This window comes from Eublepharis macularius, chromosome 1 (assembly GCF_028583425.1).
Source record: "Eublepharis macularius isolate TG4126 chromosome 1, MPM_Emac_v1.0, whole genome shotgun sequence".
NCBI lineage: Eukaryota > Metazoa > Chordata > Lepidosauria > Squamata > Eublepharidae > Eublepharis > Eublepharis macularius.
The window spans coordinates 141,923,491-141,943,679 of record NC_072790.1 but is presented as its reverse complement, the minus strand read 5'-3'; the positions used below and the strand labels follow the sequence as shown (position 1 = coordinate 141,943,679).

General features: G+C 41.6%; 1 protein-coding gene across 2 annotated transcripts; it reads right to left on the bottom strand.

Moving 5' to 3' along the window:
* Nucleotides 1-1,842: 1,842 nt before the first annotated feature.
* On the bottom strand, nt 1,843-19,648 carry LOC129331735 (uncharacterized). 2 transcript variants are annotated; one of them, XM_054982237.1, is made up of 4 exons: nt 19,565-19,648; nt 10,484-13,074; nt 9,056-9,258; nt 1,843-4,708 (listed from the first exon to the last, which is right to left on the bottom strand). In XM_054982237.1, the coding sequence occupies exons 2-4, from the start codon at nt 10,755-10,757 to the stop codon at nt 3,239-3,241; spliced, it is 1,947 nt and encodes a 648-aa protein (XP_054838212.1). In that variant the 5' UTR covers nt 10,758-13,074; nt 19,565-19,648; the 3' UTR covers nt 1,843-3,238. The 2 variants fall into 2 exon arrangements, with proteins under 2 accessions (XP_054838212.1, XP_054838292.1); XM_054982317.1 differs by lacking the exon at nt 9,056-9,258.
* Nucleotides 19,649-20,189: the final 541 nt, after the last annotated feature.

The window sequence follows — 20,189 nt, the reverse complement described above, 5'->3', positions numbered from 1 at the left end:
CTGCCCTCCTGGCCCCTTTGGCTCCCCAAGAGACTGGTCGGGAGGAGAACTACCAGTGTTCACACGTTGAGATTCATTTTGTGATTGAATACTACAGAGTACAAGGCTCATACATGCTTAAAAGTTTGTGACTAGTCAACAAACGAGCTAGACAGCGAACGGGTAGAACTAGGTCATCTTTAGCCTACGCGCTTAATTGCAATGTACGAGCCGTGACGTTCTTTTGGGGATGCGTGTACTGAGGAGAGGAAGTAGAGGAGAGATCCTCATTAGCAAGCTACCCAAAGAGGTCTTTAAACCTGCCTTGACTTGAAGGCAACGGTGAAATCCCCCCAGCAGCCCAAAGCAGCAGACGTTGAGCTGCCCTCGTAGCTACAGCAACTGTAAACAGCAAAGGCGGACGCGTTGGGTTGGGCCGGGGAGGGGAAGCAGCCAAGGGACCCCACTTACTGCGTCCTCTGGCAAGTGGCGGCGCTCCTCACTTTGGGGAGATGGACCTAGAGGACTCCCCCGGGGCTATTTGCGGGTGCTGAGGTTTCCCTAGCCGCTGTCAGGGAAACAGCGGCTGGGGAAGGGTGCAGGACTTGGAAGCTACTGGGAGGTTCTTAGCCAGAGGCTCAGCGTCAAGCCACAGCCTCTTTGCTCAGAGGCTTGGCGCCCAGGCAGCGCTTTCGGATCCCACGTGGCCACTGCCGGTAGAATAAAACTTGCTTACATGGTACTAGCACTTTCAGCCAAACGAATTGAAGGACACACCATAGGACTTCTCACCTGAGGACTATGGCAGGGTAGAACAACATAATTGATATGTAGGATTTCAGCCCTGTATTGTATAGTGAGTTTCAGTCACTACACACTGAGCTGGAAAAAGTACAGACCAGGGCAACCATGATGATCGAGGGGTTGGAGTGCTCTTCCTATAAGGAAATCCTGGGGAATCAGGGAGTTTTTAGTTTAGGAAAAAAAGAGGTATGAGGTACAAAAAGCAGAGGAGTTTCTTAGACCTCCCCGTATTAGACCTCAGGGACACCCAATAAAGTTGATGGTCAACTAGTACAGAAAAGACAAAAGGAATTACTTTTTTATTCAACCAATAATTTAAATGTGAGATTCACTGCTAGTGGAGTGCCACAAGCAGATGGGGGGGGGCGTAAAGGGGGTAAGACAGATCCATGGAGGGTAGGCCTATCAATGCCTACTCACCATGGTGACTTTGTTAGGCAAGATTGGGGAAGGTCTTGACTTCTGTGCCACGTGTTTGACCCTTCAGGGCTACTGGTCAGTCACTGTATGAAAAAGGTTGCTAAACCAGATAGACCCCTGGTCTGATCCAGCAGGGCTCTTCTTTTGTTCTTATGTATGCATGGTTCCGTAATCGCAATCCCAGATTAGGATCTCCAATAGCCATAAACATGCATTTTTTAAAAATGATACAACCCCAAAGGGGTTCTGTATTCTGTATTTATATCCTGCCTTTGCATATGTCTTAAAATGGCATACAAACTCAAATTTAAAATATATAATAAATCCTGCAATCCAGACGTCATTTAAAGCCCCAGCAAATAAAACAGCCTTGCAAAATATCCTAAACATCTCTAGAGACAGCACCCAAACACACACACACCTCCTCACAGAGCCTCTTCCATAGGATAAGAAGTATGATGAAAAAAGCATGGGCTCTCATCAGTTTCAGTAGACTACTTTCGGGAGGGTGGGGGGAGAGCATCTAACAGGTGGCAACCTGAAGACTGCAGCTGGTGCATGGTGGCAAATTGGAAATAATAGTTCTTTAGATAAAAGAATCTAGAGGGAATCTGTCAATGAATGTAATCTTCAATGGGATTACATTTTCAAATTTATTTGCATCTGAGTTACATAAAGCACTATTAAAATATGTACATTCAAGAAAAAATGATTTCTGTAAAGCCATCAAAAAGCATACAGTGTAACAGTGCTAGCAAGGCATACAATCTTTGTTAAATAATCATGTCTCACTATATTGCTTATTCATTCTGGTAAATGCAGCACCACCTTCATTTCTGTGGGAAATGTCTACAGCATTCTTTTAGCAAGATAGGTTGAAAGAAGGCACAAGAAAAAATAGTCTCATCTGCTACAATGCGGTAGAAGCAAAAGTTAAACTTGAGAAGAGGCCGAAAGAGTGTGATAACTACAAAATGAATTGTCAAGGCTACATTATAATTATAATTAAAGTCTTGGAGACATGAAGGCAATTGTCCAGGAACCTCATGTCATGAACATAATAAAAAGATGGAAGAACAGCAGTGGACATTCAAGACTTCTTGGGTGAAAGAGAAGAGCTGGAGTTGTGGAGTTGCACAAAAAAAAAATCTATAAATTACCCATTCTGGACTCCGATTTGATCTCTTCATACTGCTTTGTCAGTACATTGCTCATAAATCCAGTATACTATTACACTTCCTTGGATATCCCCAATTCAGGAGAAAATATCTACATACATGAGCAAAATGATAGATAAAATCTTTTCTTTGAAATATGTTTTTATGGCTTGCAACTGTGAAAAATCTTAAGACAATCAAATATATTTTGTTCAAGCACAAGCTGTTAATCACAGGTCAATCTTTCTACAACATGGTAAAGGCCTTATTTATATTTGAAAAAGCAGTATCAATTTATTTAATCTGTATTAAGAATCCTCTATTTTCAGATTATTCTATATATGAGTTACAAAAGTGAAGCACTATTGAAATAGAACTATATAATACAGTAGATCTGTAATTGAAATTCCCAGTTTTTAAAAAGTTAGAATCAGCTACAGAGGCTCTCAGATCACCATTTTTCTGATCTGGCAGTGCAATCATACAGAGTAACTCCAGTACAGGCATTAAAATCAATGGACTTAGACTGGTGCAACTGCATCAAATTGCACTGTAGATCTACCAAGTTACTATTTGTTTCATAGTGAAAAACATACAGACACCATATGGTAATGTATGTTTTACCCCAGATGATATATAACAAATTCAAAGTGGCAATCTAGACTGGGAAAATACTGCTGAGGGGAAGGTTTACCCACCACAGCACTACTACTCTGATTAGGTTCAAACTCCCGATGCCACTGCTGCTTTTAATTTGGGGGGGGGGCAAGATCCAGTCATGCATTCCTACCATCTCATATTTTATGTCTTTGAGAAAAAAAGACTTTATAACTGCTATTCAGTAACAAAATATTATTGGCAAGAATTCAGATTTATAGCTAATCATTGGTACTGCTGATTAATTCTGATCGTTTTTCATTTTCATCATCAGCACTGGACACATCATCTTTTTTTCTGTGGGGAACATGCTCTGCCTCTTTTACAGATGTTGGGGTTTCACTTTTTATGGAGGCCATTTCTGATTTGGCCAGATCTTCCACTGAGCTCAATGCATGTATACTCTTATATTGCTGTTGCTGATCATGATCACAGACTTCACCAGGTAAAATGGGTACATCATCTCCCTTTCTGCGTAGAGTAGAACACAAGGGTTCTGTCTGTTGAACAGATGCAGATATTACACTTCTGGAAGACTCAGTTTCTGGTGTGGCTAGATGTTCTACTGGCCGCAAATCAGTTGTACTTTCAACAAGGTGTTCTTGTTGATCACTATCAGAGTCTTCAATGTCTAAGAAAGCTACACCATCTTCTTTTCTGTGAGGAATGCTTTTTGCCTGTTCCACAAATGCCGCAGGTCCTCTTTTAAAGTATGTTTCTGATGTGTTTAGATCTTCCAATGGCCACAAATTAGTTGTATTTTCAAGTTGCTCCTGTTGATCACTATCAGAGTCTTCAAGGTCTAAGAACGCCACACCATCTTCTTTTCTATGGGGAATGCCTTTTGCCTGTTTCACAAACGCTGCAGGTCCCCTTTTAAAGGATGATGTTTCTGATGTGATTAGATCTTCCAATGGCCTCAAATCAGTTGTACTTTCAAGCTGCTCCTGTTGATCACTATCAGAGTCTTCAAGGTCTAAGAACGCCACACCATCTTCTTTTCTATGAGAAATTCCCTTTGCCTGTTTGGTAGATGCTAATGTTTCTCTGTTAAAAGGTAATGTTTCTGATGTGGCTAGATTTAGATCACCCCTTGGTGTCAAACTAGTTGTACTCTCAAACTGCTCTTGATCACTGTCATAGTCTTCAACTCCTAAAAAAGCTACACCATCTTCTTTTCTGTGGGGAATATGCTCTGTCTGTTTTATAGATGCTGAAGCCATGCCTTTAAAGGATGCTGTTTCTGATTTGGGCTCCTCTTCCATCAGTGTCAAATCAGCTGTACTCTCAACTTGCTCAAATAGAACGCTGTCATATTTTTCAACATCTTGTCTGTGGGAAGAAGAGGTATCATGTTCTGCTTGTTTTATAGATGCTGAAGTCACACCTTTAAAAGATGCTGTTTCTGATTTGTGCTCATCTTCCATTGGTGTCAAATCAGTTGTACTCTCAACTTGCTCAAACAGAGCACTGTCATGTTTTTCAACATCTACAAAAATGACACCATCTTCTTTTCTGTGGGGTGTAGAGGACCCCGGTTCTGTCAAAGTTACACTTTTAAAAGATGTTACTTCTGACTTGAGTATGCTTTTTATTGACTTCACACTTGGTTTTTCTGAATACTTTGATAAACTGTGTTCAGAACCTTCAAGAGAAACACGTCGTGATTCCATGAATGAGGAAGTTATACTCTATTTAAAAAAATGAAATTATTACAGGGAAAAGGTAGCATTAGGTAACAATGTAAATCTCATTTTTTTCTATAGCTGATCTTAGAAAATCTCTTTCACATCATGCATGTTACTCCAACTTGATTCAACATCCACAGGAAAAAAAAACCTGCATTGTCTTTAGAGAGAAAATTTCAAAAGAACTTGGGCATATAGACATTTAACTCATAATGACATCATTAGTGGCAATTTCTGGTGTGCCTATGCACCTATATTTCCAATCTTTTATGTTTTATATTTAGCACTAAATTAAAACTTATTGACCCATTTAAGGAATGTTGGATATTTATTGAAAAATGAAGACTGTAACTGCATGACTTAAAATCATATTTTAGTAAATGTCCTTTGTTAGAAAGGGCTGTGACAGATGACCGGGACAAAAGGACTAGAATACAGAAAAATGATTGAGGCAAAAGGAGTACCACTTACACACTTAGAAGATGGCTGCTATTCTGCAGACACATGATCTGGCCACACTCATCCATGCTGTGGTAAATTGAGGCTTTATTATTTTAATGTGCTATATGCAAGACAACTGAAGACAACTGTGCCCTTAAAGACAACTGAGAAATGCAGCAGCCCCTTTGCAGTCTAGGGGCTAACTAGTGGGAATATATTACACCTATTTTTGAGGTCGGTACTCTGGCTGCCTGTATGTTTCCAGGTCCACTTCAAGGTGCTGGTACTCACCTGAACCCACATACTTGAACTGCCTCTTTATGCATGATCCTAAACAGCAGCTCCACTCTTCCCAACATGGTCTCCTCACCTTTCCCTGTGGTTCATTCAGCCACAACCCAGACCTCCTCTGCCCTTCTCCTTTGGAACAGTGTTCCAGAAGAGGTAAGGAAAACAGTCCAGTGAGGCTACAAGACTGAAATTTTTAAGAGGCATTTGGGGGCAGAATGAGCTTTTCTCTTTGTTAAAACAATATTTTTGTGGCTAAAACCCCTAGCTGGGACTCCCTCTATTGCTTCATATTAATCTTTCTGGATGCTTGCTGTATTTATACCTTGGGCCAGTCACACTTTCAGCCTAGCCTACCTCACAGGGCTGTTGTGAGGATGAAGTGGAGGAGAGGAAAATGCTGTAAGCCACTTTGTGTCCCTATTGGGGAGAAAGGCAGGGTATAAATGAAATAAGTATGTAAGTAGCTGTTATATTGATTACTCTTATGTTGTTACCTGCCTTGGGTCCCAACTGTGTTTGAAGAAAGGTGGGTTTAGATACATAAAATTTTGAAATGAGAAAAGGGGAGCAAAACTGATCTTCACAGTTGTACAACATGACAAAGAGCAAGCTCTTGCGAGGAGTCATAACATGGCATTAATATAGCCATTATACACCACGGTATGACTGAAAAACGACTAATGGTAGTGGAAAGCACAGAATTCATGTGCATTGTTTATGTAATTGTTAAAAATATACCTTGAATACAATCACTGAAAGAACCTTCCAGTCCTGCTAAGGTGCAGTGGACAGTCCACATTGCAGCAGTGAAGACTCAGCCACTTCCTCAAGCACAAATGACCTCGTGAGAACAGTAACTTGGCCAGTTCACATCTGCTACAAGCTCAAAGGCCGTATCTGATAATGTGTTAAATACTGCATATAAGAATATGACTGGACAGTTTTGTTTCTGAGTCATACCTAGTTCTTTAATGACTATGTGTCTATTCAAGCAAGTGATCTGCAAAATTTGCATAATGTATTTGCTGCAGATCTATATTACAATAGAAATAGCAACTAAGCAGCATCAAATAACCATAAAAGAGTATATTTAAAGCAATGTTTGGAGAGAACATTTCACAACTGGGGCATGTGAAAAAATGGCTCTTTTCTAACTGTAGCCATGTTTTTTGAAACTTTGGTCAAGCCTAGGCCTTGTGAGGCACCTGCTTGAGAAAGTAACAGAGCTTCAGAACCACTCAGTCCCCAGCAACCTTGGAGATAACATGCTAGCTTGTTAGAGTCTCCACGGTACAGTTTTCTAAGTCAATTAAAATTCCTGAACAATCAACATTTTTTGCACCTGTGAGGAATGTGGGTGGCACTGAAAGCTGCAGATTTGGTCTCATTCCTCCTTCCTCACGTACGCACCTAGCAATGGTGACATAAGCTTTCGGGCTCCTGATTGACTAACAGGCCTGAGCCACTTAGGTTCCCATGATGATTAGCTATAAAAATAGCTAATCATCATGGAGCTATTTGGCTTTTAGCTGGGTTTCAGCAGCCTAAGCTGTAACCTATCTATGGCTTCACTCCTGGCTCAGATTCTGTAGGTGGAAGCTTGCCTGCAACCATCTTTCTGCTTTGAGGTGATGCCTAACTTGTGTGCCTCTTGGAAAGAGACTGATATTTGCATTTTTGCCAAACTTGTTTGCCTTCTGGAAATACCATGGTATGTATTAGTTAGAGCTTACATGCTATAGATTTTTGTTATTTTATTCCATGGTCTGCCTTGTCGATTTTGAATATCTTGGCACCTTAAATAAATAATTATATTTTTATTTCTGTTGTGATTCTTGACTCTGAAACCTCAAAGTCTCGATTCCTCTGTTGAACCCACTTTGGGTACCTGTTGGACCACCTACTAAGTAAACTTGGTTCCTAGAACTCTGCTTGCAAGCCAGCCTTGCAAGGTAGACCTTCTATTTTAATTCCCTGATAGGCTTGGAGATTTGTCCCTTTACTCTAATGCCTTGGGATAGACAAAGGGACTGATGGCAGCAACCAGGGCAATTGTGAGGCTTTTCTCTCATTGCCAGTTTAGTAAGTTGTGTATACTGGCTGTGTGTGCGCTCTTCCCCTCAACTGGGTCGAGGCGGCAGTGCCGGCAGGCCGTGACAGGGCATGCTAACTGTGAATCTCCTGTCTTATATGCTAAGCTTTTTTGCTTGTGGCAATGCAGGTACACTGAGTAGGGAATGTGCAGAATATGTAAGAGTATGTCTAAGAGTATATATGAAACTATGGCTGCTTTCAAATGAGGACAAGAAAAGTGCCATTGCTGTGGAGGCAGGAGTGAGGTGGAGTTGTGCAGGGATGTTGTCTGCATGTTCTGTTCCCACACTGCTTGCTTCTGTCACCACACTGTCCTCTTTGTCAGGCCAGTGTAACAGGATTTTTGCTTCCCCCGCCCAGCTGCAGCACAGCTGTTAAAATAAAAAAGGTGTTAAAGGGCTGAAAGATGGGAGAAAAGCAGAGCTTAGCTCTGCCATTTTGAAGACAAAAATTATCTGTCGTTCATCACCTTGGGGACCCTATTTGGGTAGAAAGGCAGCATATAAGTGTTTTAAATAAATAGTTCAGGCACAATCCTGCTCTGATTGTGCTGTGCTTCCTGCTCAGGAAGCAGAGTAGTAGGTACAATCATGGCTCAGAAGTGCTATGCTTCTGATGAACTTTATCCCCATCCCTGTGTGGCATGCTCTGCCTCTTTCTGTTCCCAGATTTTTTTTCACTTGCTGTGTCTGAATTATGAAACTATATCAGAGGTAATAGGAATCAACTGTATGGTCTTTTCTAAGGCCTGTAATACTGTTTTCCCCAGCAAGCTTTCTGTGACAGGAAGGTTTTTAAAGGAATTTAATCACTTTTTCTGGCAAACTTTTTGGTTTGGTGTTACTTCTTTGGTAGCTCTGTGAATTTTGTATAATATAATTTTATAATCTTTAATTGTATTGCTTAGCCTGAGATCATGTTTGTAACCCACCCTGCACTAAACAGGGGAGGTGGGATTTAAGTATTTTCCATAAATAAATAAATGTTTAATAAGTGATGTCATTATCTGCTAAATGACCCAAAGTCCAGGTCCGATTTCTTTCAAACTTATTATCTTTCCCTTAAAGATCCCACATTTTTCATTAATCACAGAAACGCAAACATGAAGGTATCCACAGAAAAGAATCTAAATTTAAACTAAAAACTAAACATTTCTGTCCTTGAAGTAGCAAACTCCATAGGTCCTTCTCAGCTAAAGTTCCTACTACAAGAAACTTATGACTGAAACTACATCAGCAGAATATTCACTGGTCTCTATTTACTAAACCATAACCAGACCCTATTCACTGGACCACAACTATTATTACATTCTATAGCACTTTCCTGCATTGGGAAGGTGGTTGGACTAGATGGTCTGTAAGCCCCTTCCAACTCTATGAATTCTATAAGTACTATAAATTATCAAATTGGCAACAAGGATCATCCATATATCAGTCCTACACTGATGAACTCATGCTGCCCAAAACTGTATGAGAAAGTCTGATTTTACTTGTTTAGAAGGAACTTCAGAAGTATGCTATTTACCCCTAATGAAGAACTTGGTGACTGCCAAGGAAGTATGGTCTTTGTTACTTCACACACAGAAGCATTAAGATAGTTTTTCTTTGATTGTGTTGCTGCATTTGTCAGCCAGGGAATAAAAGCAAGAATACTAGCAGCTGCAATGTTGCAAATTCCAGTTACTATAAAGCCAATGTTGTAATTTCCAAACAAGTCATACATTCCACCTGAAACAAAAATACATATATATTCCTTTTCCTTACATTCTTCCTTTGTTAGAAGAATAATTTTATTCTACATCTCTGATATATTATAGTGATACAAGCAAAAAGGTTTTTTAAATGGCAATTTTGACATTTATTTACTACAACTAAAACCTCTGGCATCCTAAATCCTGGCCTGAAATAACTTAGGATTCTATCTTGGAGACAAGCCACAGGGAAGCACCACTGCTGTGCCAGTGTGACCTCTAAACTGACATGGAATTGAGTAGTATCAAAAAATATTTCATGGACAGAGTGGAACTTGCCCAGCTGCTAGTGGGGGACAAAGAAAGTACACCTGCAGTTGTAGGCGGGGGGGGGGGACTACTAGGCACTCCACCTAACTGACTCGGAACCGTGAGCTCTTCATGGGAACCTGTGAGATTTGAAGCTACAAGCCACTGTGCTTTGTTAGAAGTCACTACACGACTGAGGAGAATGAAGAGCCACGGGAGGAAAGACCTAACACCAACCTTAAAGATGTAAGTGGATTGCACTTTATACGGACTGTTCTTTGGATGTATTTATTTATTGCCAGTTAATATTGTATTTTGGAAGTAATTGCTATTTATTGACTTGTATTTATTGTTATATGCAGTGAAATGTAAAAAAATTATGGATGTATGTTGTTCTATTAACAATAAGCACTGAGCACTTTATATAAATAGCACATTGTTCACATTACAGGCTTAAAGCACCTATAAGACTAACAAAATTTGTGGTAGGGTATGAGCTTTCGTGAGTCACAGCTCACTTCTTCAGGTACAGCTAGAATGTTGTGAAGAAGTGAGCTGTAACTCACGAAAGCTCACATCCTACCACAAATTTTGTTAGTCTTATAGGAGCTACTGGACTCTTGTTCTTTTCTGCTCTATAAGATAGGTTAGGTTGAGAGTATATGACTGGCCCAAGGTTACTCAGCAAGCTTCCACGGCACAGTAGGGAACTGAATCTGGGTTGCCCAGATCCTCGTCCATCACTCTAGCCACTACACAATACTGCCTCTCTAGCTACTACACCTTGACATACAATGTGCAAGCCAGTCCTAAGCACTTATTTTGAAATATATTTGACTGAAATCAAGGAGGCAAACTGTAGAGTAAATAGGAAGGAAATAGCTGCTTTACGTATGCTAAAAATACAGTTATAGCTGCACAGAGAAATAACACATCTGCATTGGTTAATTTACCTGCAAATGGTGGACCAAAACAGCTGATAGCATTGACAGCCATCATAAATCCCCATGCAATAGTCATTTTCTCTGGCCCCATCAAATCAAAAGTAAGAACTGGTAAGAGAACGTAATTTCCTGCATCAAAAAAACCCCAAAGAGAGCAAATAGCTACTAGAGAGGAAAAGTTTTTGCAGTAAGGAATAATAAAGTTCACAACTCCTGAAAAACAAAACAAAATGTTAAAATGTACATAGAGAATATGTAGATGACTGTCCTGTGAAAATGACATATAAAAGTTCAACTAGCAAGATATTGTAAGAACTCTACAATTAGCCCCACTCACAAATTTGTTCCTCAAACAGGAATCCCCGGTAGCAAATTGCTAATGAAACTCAAGAGAGTATATAAACATTCCTCAAGAGATGCTTTAAAATCCAAATTCTGGCCGTTTTCACACTACTTACTTGCACGATGTCGCGCAAAACTCTCTTGAGAAGATGCTATCTCCTGCGGTTTTTGCACTACATTTTGCGATGTTCCGGAAGCAAGTAAGTAGTGTGAAAACCGCCTCTGTCTCTGTACCTGCGCAGCTACTATTACAGTACATGAATGTATTCTTACTGACCACTCTGTGTTCTGTTTACTAGGTTAGTATTTGGCATTGGTAATATTTTCTTACCATGCTGATGAAAATTAATGGCTTTCTTCTGTAGAAAGGTTGTATGAGCCTTGAAATAGGCTGTGGTGCATCCACTTCTAAAGAAGCCTTCCTGTACCCAGAAGAACACAATAACTATCGTCCAGTCTCAAATGTTCCATTCCTTGCAAGGTGATTGAATTTGGCTGAACAATTTCAAGCATTCATGGATGAGGCAAATTGTTTAGATCCCTTCCAATCTGGTTTTAAGCCTGGTTATGGGACTGAAACAGCCTTGGTTGTCCTGGTGGATTACTTGCATCAGGAGATTGACAGAGGGAATGCATCTGTGTTAATTCTCCTGAATCTCTCAGCAGCTTTCGATACCATCACTCATGGTATCCTTCTGGGCCGCCTTTCCAAGTTGGGATTGGGATGCATCGTTCTGTGGTGGTTCTGGTCCTACCTAGAGGGTAGGTTTCATAAGGTGGTGCTGGGGGACTGCTGCTTAGTCCCTTGGCCTTTGGGGTCCCACAAGATTCCATTCTGTGCCTCATACTTTTTAACATCTATATGAAACAAATGAGTGAGGTCATCCAGATATTTAGGCTGTGTTGTCATCAATATGCAGATGACGCTCAGCTCTACTTCGTACTTCCAATTGATTCCAAAAAGGCTGTAGAAACCCTGAACCAGTGCTTGGAGGTAGTTTTGGAGTTGATGCAGGCTAACAAACTGAAGCTTAATCTTGACAAAACAGAAGTGTTACTGGTGAGTGGAAGGTCTGACCCGGGATTTAATGTCACCATGCTGGATTGAGTTGTGTTCCCTTGAAGGAATAGGTCTGTAGTCTGGGATGCTCTTGTACCCAAGTCTACTGCCCAGGTGGCCGCTGTGGCCTTTCCTGGGGAAAAAAGATCTGGCCACTGTGGTGCATGCCCTAGTTACATCTAAATCAGATTACTGCAATGCACTGTATGTGGCGCTGTCCTTGAAAAAAGGTCAAAAACTTCAATTGGTGCAGAATGCTGCAGCCAGGATGTTGAACGGACTGGTAAAGGGAACATATCACTCCAGTTTTGGCTCATCTACACTGACTGCCAATCTGTTTCTGGGCACAATTCAAGGTGCTGGTGCTGACATTTAAACTCCTATGGTTTAGGACAAACATACCTGAAGGACCAACTATTCCCTTATGAACCTACCTGACCACTGCAGTCAGCTTTGGATGACCTGCTTCAGCTACCTCCACATACTTAGATTAGGCAGATGGCAACCTGAGAGGGCCTTTTCTGTAATGGCAGCAGAACTCTCTCCACAGGAAGATTCACCTGTCCCCTTCTCCTGACTTTTTTGTTTCCCTTGGCATTCTCTCTGTGATCCCTCCTGCCTCCCCAGTGTATAAGATGAAGGAGAGCAAGAGAGCAGCTTTTTACAAATAAATATTCTTGACAATAATTGAGCAACAATTGAATTGTGTTCACCACCATCAACTTTGTCTGTCCCATAAACATCTTTGTAGGTAGAGGTTCATTGGCTTTCAAAACATTAATTTAGGGGTTTCTCCATGGAAAGGTTGGGAACACTGAGCTAGGGATATAAGTGAAGAAGGTCGCTTCAGCATGTGTGAGGCCCCGAACTGGATCATCATGAGGGAACAAAACTTTACATCATTCAGTCTTCGGCTGCAATGTGCTGACACAATCCATATTCAGGAGAGGTGCCTTAGTAGCACAAACTAGCTCCTTGCTAGTCAGTCTTTAACTAACAAACACTGAAGCTTACTCAGAATGCTCCAACTCTTACCAACAGACAGTATGGATGCTTGATTAACATACAACCGGTTGATTCTTTCCATATCACATATTTTTCCGAATAAAATACAACTAATCATGCTGGTTAATCCAATTCCTACCATGATATAGGATGCATCATGCGGTGAAATACCCAAGTCACCAGCAAGTTTAATCTGTAAAATGAAGTTTGGTGATTTTTATTTTTAAGTATAAAGTTAATAATTTTTAAATGTGTGCAGGGTACACTCATGAAGTTTACTGCTTTTTCAAGGAAATGCACATTCATTTTGAAGAAGTTATTTGAGAATATATTCAAATTTTATTATAAAAATCAAACATTAGAATTATGTTATTGGCTATTGTTTCCATTTTTCTCAGTTAAAAATACTAATTTTGTCTTCCTGACCCACACAAAATTTTCTTCTGAAATTTTCAACCCTGACAAATAAAAATAACACTGAGTTCTGAGCTAGGTCGGGGAAATAAGCTACGGCTGAATATGAATCAGAGATAGAATGCTGTGATAACTACAGACTTACCGTGCATAAAATACAGTTCTGATACAAAGGTTATTCAAAAATAAAAAGGTATACACTTGAACAAACTGTATCTGCCCACATATAACTGTAGATAGATTTGAAAGTATTTGGACATATTTGAAAAATGGGTTAAAACATTGAATCAATAAATAACATTACATATAAAATAAGACAGCACGAAGAGACTGGCTTACCCAGTTGGTAGAAGTTTTTTTTCACGTATTTGTAAACATTTTTAATCCTCATGCTCAACCTCAGGTTTTTACAGCAGTATTCAGAATTACAACCCCATGAAAGCAAACTAAAAACAATAAACTGCTAATCAATACTTAATTCTAATTATCTGACAAAGGGAGCTCTGACTCTTGTGAAGCAGGCCACAGCCTAAGAGAGTGGAAAATTACTAGAGGGAGCCAGTTTGAAGTTAAGCTCATACATGTATCCAAGTTATGTAACATGATGTTAGTTAACCAATGACAAGTCTGTAACTATGGCATGTGATTTAGTTATGTGTTCTGCCTGACAAGAATGTATTTAAGCAAGTTGCTGTTTGTGTTAGGGGGCTCAGTTTGTTTTGAGTGGCAGAAGTCACGCTGAGCCTTAGCCGGCTAATAAAGCACGCTTTCCTTCCTGAATCCTTGTTGGTCTCATTCCTGCACGACTCTTGAAGCTGCAACATTTTGGGGGCTCGTCCGGGATTTGAGGGGGCTTTTGGGGTCCCCCTTGACCCTCAAGTCGGTGCAGGGCAGCCCCAGAGAGAGAGGGACTCTGTGGGCACCACCCAACTGTTTTCGGGATCGGATACCGTCTCTCTGCTGTCGGTGGCACCCCTTGCGGCGTCAACGACCCAGTTAACAAGGCAGGAACAATTGCCCTGAGGGAGTCCCGGGACTGGTGAGTATAGTAACTGAGGGACCGTTCCTCTTTTAGGGACAAAGAGGGGCCTGATCACCCCCTAGCACAGCCCAAGTAGGAGAGTCAGAGGGACTCATCCGAACCCACTGGCGCTGTAGGTTTGGGTTGGAAACTCGTCGTGTGTGTGACGTGAGTGGAACGCCGCAAGGCGATCGGTGTGTGAAGCACATGCGTAGGGACTCCTGAGGAGCAGACCCCTTTACTGCCTCCTCACCGTTTACTTTCCCTAGACTGTCTTGTCTTGTCTCTGTGTATTATGGGTGGTTCATCTTCTAAGCCAACTCCGCTAGAGTTGGTACTGAAACATTTCCAGGAGGTTTATGGGAATTGGATAAAGTCAGGGGAAAGTGTAACTCCTGAAACTTTTGAAACCCTGTGTATGGTAGAATGGCCTACTTTTGATTTAGGATGGCCATCGGAGGGCACATTTGAAGAGTCTATTGCTCTTGATGTATATCATTTTGTTCTTAAACATCATGATGATCAGATAGTATATGCCCAGGCTTGGCATTATGTTTGTATGCACCCCCCACCCTGGGTTAAAAAGCGGCAGAGAGGCAGGGCTAAGAAAATGGAGGCACGGCTCGTGGTCCTTGATAGGGGGAGGAAGGCAGGCCCACGATCGGGAGGGCTACCGCCACAGGGAAATCTCTATCCAGTTCTACCCGCTAGGGGAGCCCCAGTCAGCCCCACAGCTCCACTCGATGCTGGCCTCCACCCAAAGACGAAGTCAGTGCAACAGGCCCCAGAAGACGAAATGTCTCCTCCGCCCTACGTGCCCGAGGAAGGGGAAGAAAGTAGGAGGACGACCCCGCCGGTGACGCAGTCACAGGCGCAGAAAAAAGCAGGCTGAGGGAGAAGGTGCAGAAGAGATTCAGATGCCACCATTAGAAGGAGAGGTCACAAATACTTGTCCCTTAAGGGAGACTGTGGACCCTAGAAACGGAGCCACCCGGCTAATTTACCAACCATTTACCACCACTGATTTATACAATTGGAAGACCTAGACCCCTTCATTTTCGGAACAGCCTGAGCCAGTGACCACTTTATTTGGGTCAATCATTAATAGCCACCAGCCAACCTGGCAGGACTGCAGTCAGCTCCTGATCACATTCTTTAATACTGAGGAGCGTAAGTGTATAATTCAGGGGGCAAAGAAATGGTTGTTGACTTTTAAAAAGGACAGTGAAGATTAAAGAAACAATATTAAAGGCTGCTTTCCCAGTGGAAGACCCAGAGTGGGACCCTAATAACAAGGACCATAAGGATAGATTGGCTATATACCAACAGGCTATACTGAAAGGAATACAGGCGGCAGGGAAGAAAGCAACAGATATGCGTAAGATACAGGAGTGCCATCAAAAACCTGATGAGCCCCCTGGGGCATTTTTAGAGAGAATTTACAAAACTTACTGGCAATACACGCCATTTGACCCAGAGGCAGAGGAGAATAAACGGATGGTTCTTACCACCTTTGTCAGCCAGGCGGCCGGGGACATAAGGAGGAAACTACAGAAACAAAATGGCTTCTTAGGCATGAATATAGAGCAGATCCTGGAGATAGCACATAAGACTTTTATTAACAGGGAGCAGGAAGAAAGGAGGCAAAGTGAGAGGAAGATGAAGAAGAAAGCAGAGTTGTTAGCAGTGGCCCTGACGCAATTTTTTCCACAGCGCGGGGCACCCCAAGGAAGGGGAAGGGGAGCTGGGATTGGAAGAAGGGTTCAGAGACCCCTGGGCCCCAATCAATGCGCCTACTGCCACCAAGAGGGCCATTGGAAGAACAAGTGTAGAGAAAGGTTGCACAATGTCAGAGGACGTGGAAGGGGACGAGGTGATTACAGAGGGAGAAGAGATAGATACAGGAGTCAGGGAGTAGTACGTGAAGGATTGTATGAGAGACGTGGGCCAACCGTGGCGGCAGCCCTAAATGAGGATGAGTACAGATGGGAAGTTGAAGATGAAGAGGAGTGGGAGGCATAGGACAGACCAGGCACCTTCAGTCTTGGCCCCAGGAGCCCATGGTCGAAATTTCTGTAGGGGGCCAAAATATATCTTTCCTAGTAGATGCCGGGGCCAAACATTCAGTTGTAACTCAGCCAGTGACTCCAGTCACAGAAAAAAAAACAATAGTTGTAAGGAGGGCAACAGGGGCTTGCCAGAGACAACTCCAGAAGGATTTGGTGAATTTACCCTTGGAACACAAGAAAGGGCAAACTTTAAAAGAACCTAAAGAAATAACAATACTGGCACCACTCAGACAGGTGCCCTTGGAAGGACAGAATGGAGGATTTGGTTATGGAGAACCACCAATTACAGGAACAGAAATAAGAGTATTAAGGAAAGAACTACCTTTATTGGTAGAAGGCCCCAAGGGGTGGCAAAACAGTTGGGTCAGCTTTTGGGGCCAGGTATCAATACTTGGTCTAAAATGTAAAGTATGTTCTGACCCTCTTCGCAGGAGAGGAGTGAAACACAAATTAAGGCGGCAGCTATGCTAGAGTGGAAAAAGATCAGCCACCTAGAGATGGTGGCCACCAATGTTAAATTACCTATAAGTAATCTAAATTGGGATCCAAATACAGCAGCACAGTTTTTCAGGGGCATTTCAGGATCCATAGGGAAAAGATGAAACTTCAAATGAGTATGTAAAAAGGTTAAAAGGGAATATAAGGAAACATACAAACATGGACCCAGATGGCCAGGAAGCACAAATGCTTCTAAAAGTCCAATTTGTCACCAAGGTATGGCCAGACATTAAGAGGATTGAGAAAAGGAAGATTGGACAGAGTCCCCCAATCTAGGGGACTTGGTGAAGGAAGCATAAGAAAGTTTATGTGAGGCAAAAAGAAGAGAAGGTGAAGAGTAAAGTCAGAATGAAGGCCCAAATAACTCAGCCTGTGTGAGAGGAAGCAGGTTGAGGGGAAGAGGACACGGTCGTGGATTAAAAGGCAGAAGGCTGGGAAGTCAGATGGAAAAAGGTAGGGGCAAACCAGGCCTGAGATAAGTTCAACCTGGAACTTGTCTAGGAAAAGGAAGGTGTTTTAGTTGAGGAAAGAAAAGGCATTGGAAGGTAGAGTGTTTTCTTAACAGAAGAAAACACAATGAGATCATGAACTTGATGGAGTTGGAGGATTAAGAAAGTTAAGGGCTAATTTACTCAGGCCCTTTGTTAGCAAAGCCCTTAATAAAGTTAAAAGGTAGGGCCTGAGGAAGAAAAAAATTACCTTCCTAGTGAGTACTGGGGATGCCTGGTCTACACAGGGAAAGATTCTGTAGGAAAGGGAGATTATCATCAGCCTCTTTATTTTTCCTTCTGGGAAAAATTGAGTATTCAAGTTCTGGATTCTTCTTCCACTAGGGTGACCATGTGTTCACTCAGAGCAGAGGAGGAAGATTTAATTGATCCTAAAGTGTGAGCAGAAGAAGGAAACTGGGGAGGGCTACGAGTAGAGCCCCTTTTCATACAGCAGTGGCTCAAGCAATCATTCATCTGTTAACCTTTTTAAAAGTGAAAAAGGGGGGCATCAGAGATTAGATCCTGAAAAGGTTCAAGCAATAAAAGAGGTCCACTTCCCCAGGTCCAAAAGGGATACTGTCAAGTGTGAATAGAAGGGTATGCCAGCGAAACAAAGCCCTTGTTTAAGAAGTTAGTCATTTCAGAACCAGAGGTTTTGGTTTGGACACCTGAAGAGAAAATTGCCTTTGAACAAGTGAAACATGCATTAACAAGAGCCACGCCCTGGCCTTGCTGACCCCAGAAAAGCCTTTCCATGTGTTTGTGGAAACTAGAAATGGCATGTCTCACTTTGGGTGGAGCTCTAAGAGTAATTGCCCCCCCCCTCAAGTGAAAGCAATTTTAGCTCAGAGGGCAGGGCTGTGGTCAGAGGAAGGAGGTGTATGTGGGAAATTTAATTTAACTGATTGTTGCCTTCGTATTGATGACAATGGGCAAGCGGTCACAGATATAGCTTCTAACATCCGTAAGATATCCCATGTACCTGTACAAATGTGGAAATCAGCCTGGGATGCTGGATGGTGGGATTCCTTGTTTGGAGATGGCTGGTGGAGACAACTTTTGCTCCTTGTGAGATGTGCTTTAGTTGGAATCATCATACTCCCCTGTTGTATTCCCTGCATTATACGCCTTATACAGTTTACTATTTCGAATATGACAATGTTGGCGACCCCAGTGCCAACTCTGCCCACAAGGGAATTTACCCCTAGTGCACACTTAATGACATTCACCTCACTGTCCTCGGAACAGGTTCGCTTAATAAAAAAACCTAAACAAAATGCGGCCTACCCCAGAGAAGGGGCAGTGGAAGGAAATGTAATTCAGCCCACTTCCGCTCTGCTTCAGAAAGGGGGAAAGGGGGGAAATGAAGCAGGCCACAGCCTAAGAGAGTGGAAAATTACTAGAGGGAGCCAGTTTGAAGTTAAGCTCATACATGTATCCAAGTTATGTAACATGATGTTAGTTAACCAATGACAAGTCTGTAACTATGGCATGTGATTTAGTTATGTGTTCTGCCTGACAAGAATGTATTTAAGCAAGTTGCTGTTTGTGTTAGGGGGCTCAGTTTGTTTTGAGTGGCAGAAGTCACGCTGAGCCTTAGCTGGCTAATAAAGCACACTTTCCTTCCTGAATCCTTGTTGGTCTCATTCCTGCAGGACTCTTGAAGCTGCAACACTTGAAAGCTCCATACCCTGGAAATCTAGTTGGTCTTTAAGGTGCTACTGGACCTGAATCTTGCTCTTCTACTATAGACCAACACGGCTACCCACCTGAAACTATCATTCTAATTGTATTCGTTTTTTTAAAAAAAAATTAATCCAAATTTAATACATTTGATAAATGTATTAAATGATAAATGATAAAACCGTACAGTACAAACAAGAAAGGGATTAAAACTAAGCCATAAAAGACATTATCGAAACCACTCTTGGCAAATTGTTAAAAACCCAAGAATTACAATAAACAAGCATTTAAACTTTGTTGCATTGGGGGAATTACTTCTTTGGCATTTAAAACATCTAAAATTGGTTTCCATATTTCATCGTATTCAAATAAAGGGACTGCCATATGCAAGTTCCCAAAAAACGGATTATGCATAATCCTACCCATCAAATATTGCTCCCAGATTTTCTGATACCATACTAATTGTATTCATTATTTTATAATCAAGACATGCAAATACATTCTTACCATATGCACAAAAGGTATAAAGAAACCAAATTTAGCTAATCCAAGGGAGCAGACCCAGACCTCAAAGACACGATCCTTCCATAGATTTAAATCCACAATAAAACCTCTTAGAGGTGATGTCTGAAACTTCTCAACAACACTAGGATGAGCTCTATCTTTAAAAAATAAAATCAAACAATTATTGCTATTCCTTACATAACATGTCAGCTAATACTAATGAGGTCTCAATATAAAAAAGCAGTAAACATCGCAAAAGATATTGCTTTGGATCAAGACTAAATTTTTCGATCAGCAGACTGGAATTTTCTTGCCTTCCATTGCAGCCAACTGATTTCTACAGAATGACATGAGGGGAGCCTGCAACAGAAAAGGGGAATTGGTAGAAACTATTTAGTCTGTATCCAAGTCATTGTCACACAAGGCTCCAAGAGTATACAGCCTATGTATACATGGTCTGAGTTAGGTCACAGTTTTGACAGAAACAATGGTCTTATACACATGGATGCAAACACCTTGTCCAATATGTGGATGCATAGAGGGGAGGAGACTAGTTGCAATCCTTGTCCATCTTTGCAATTCCTAGTTCAGTGTAAACTCTGCACGCTTGCAGTCTTGTGGGAATAAG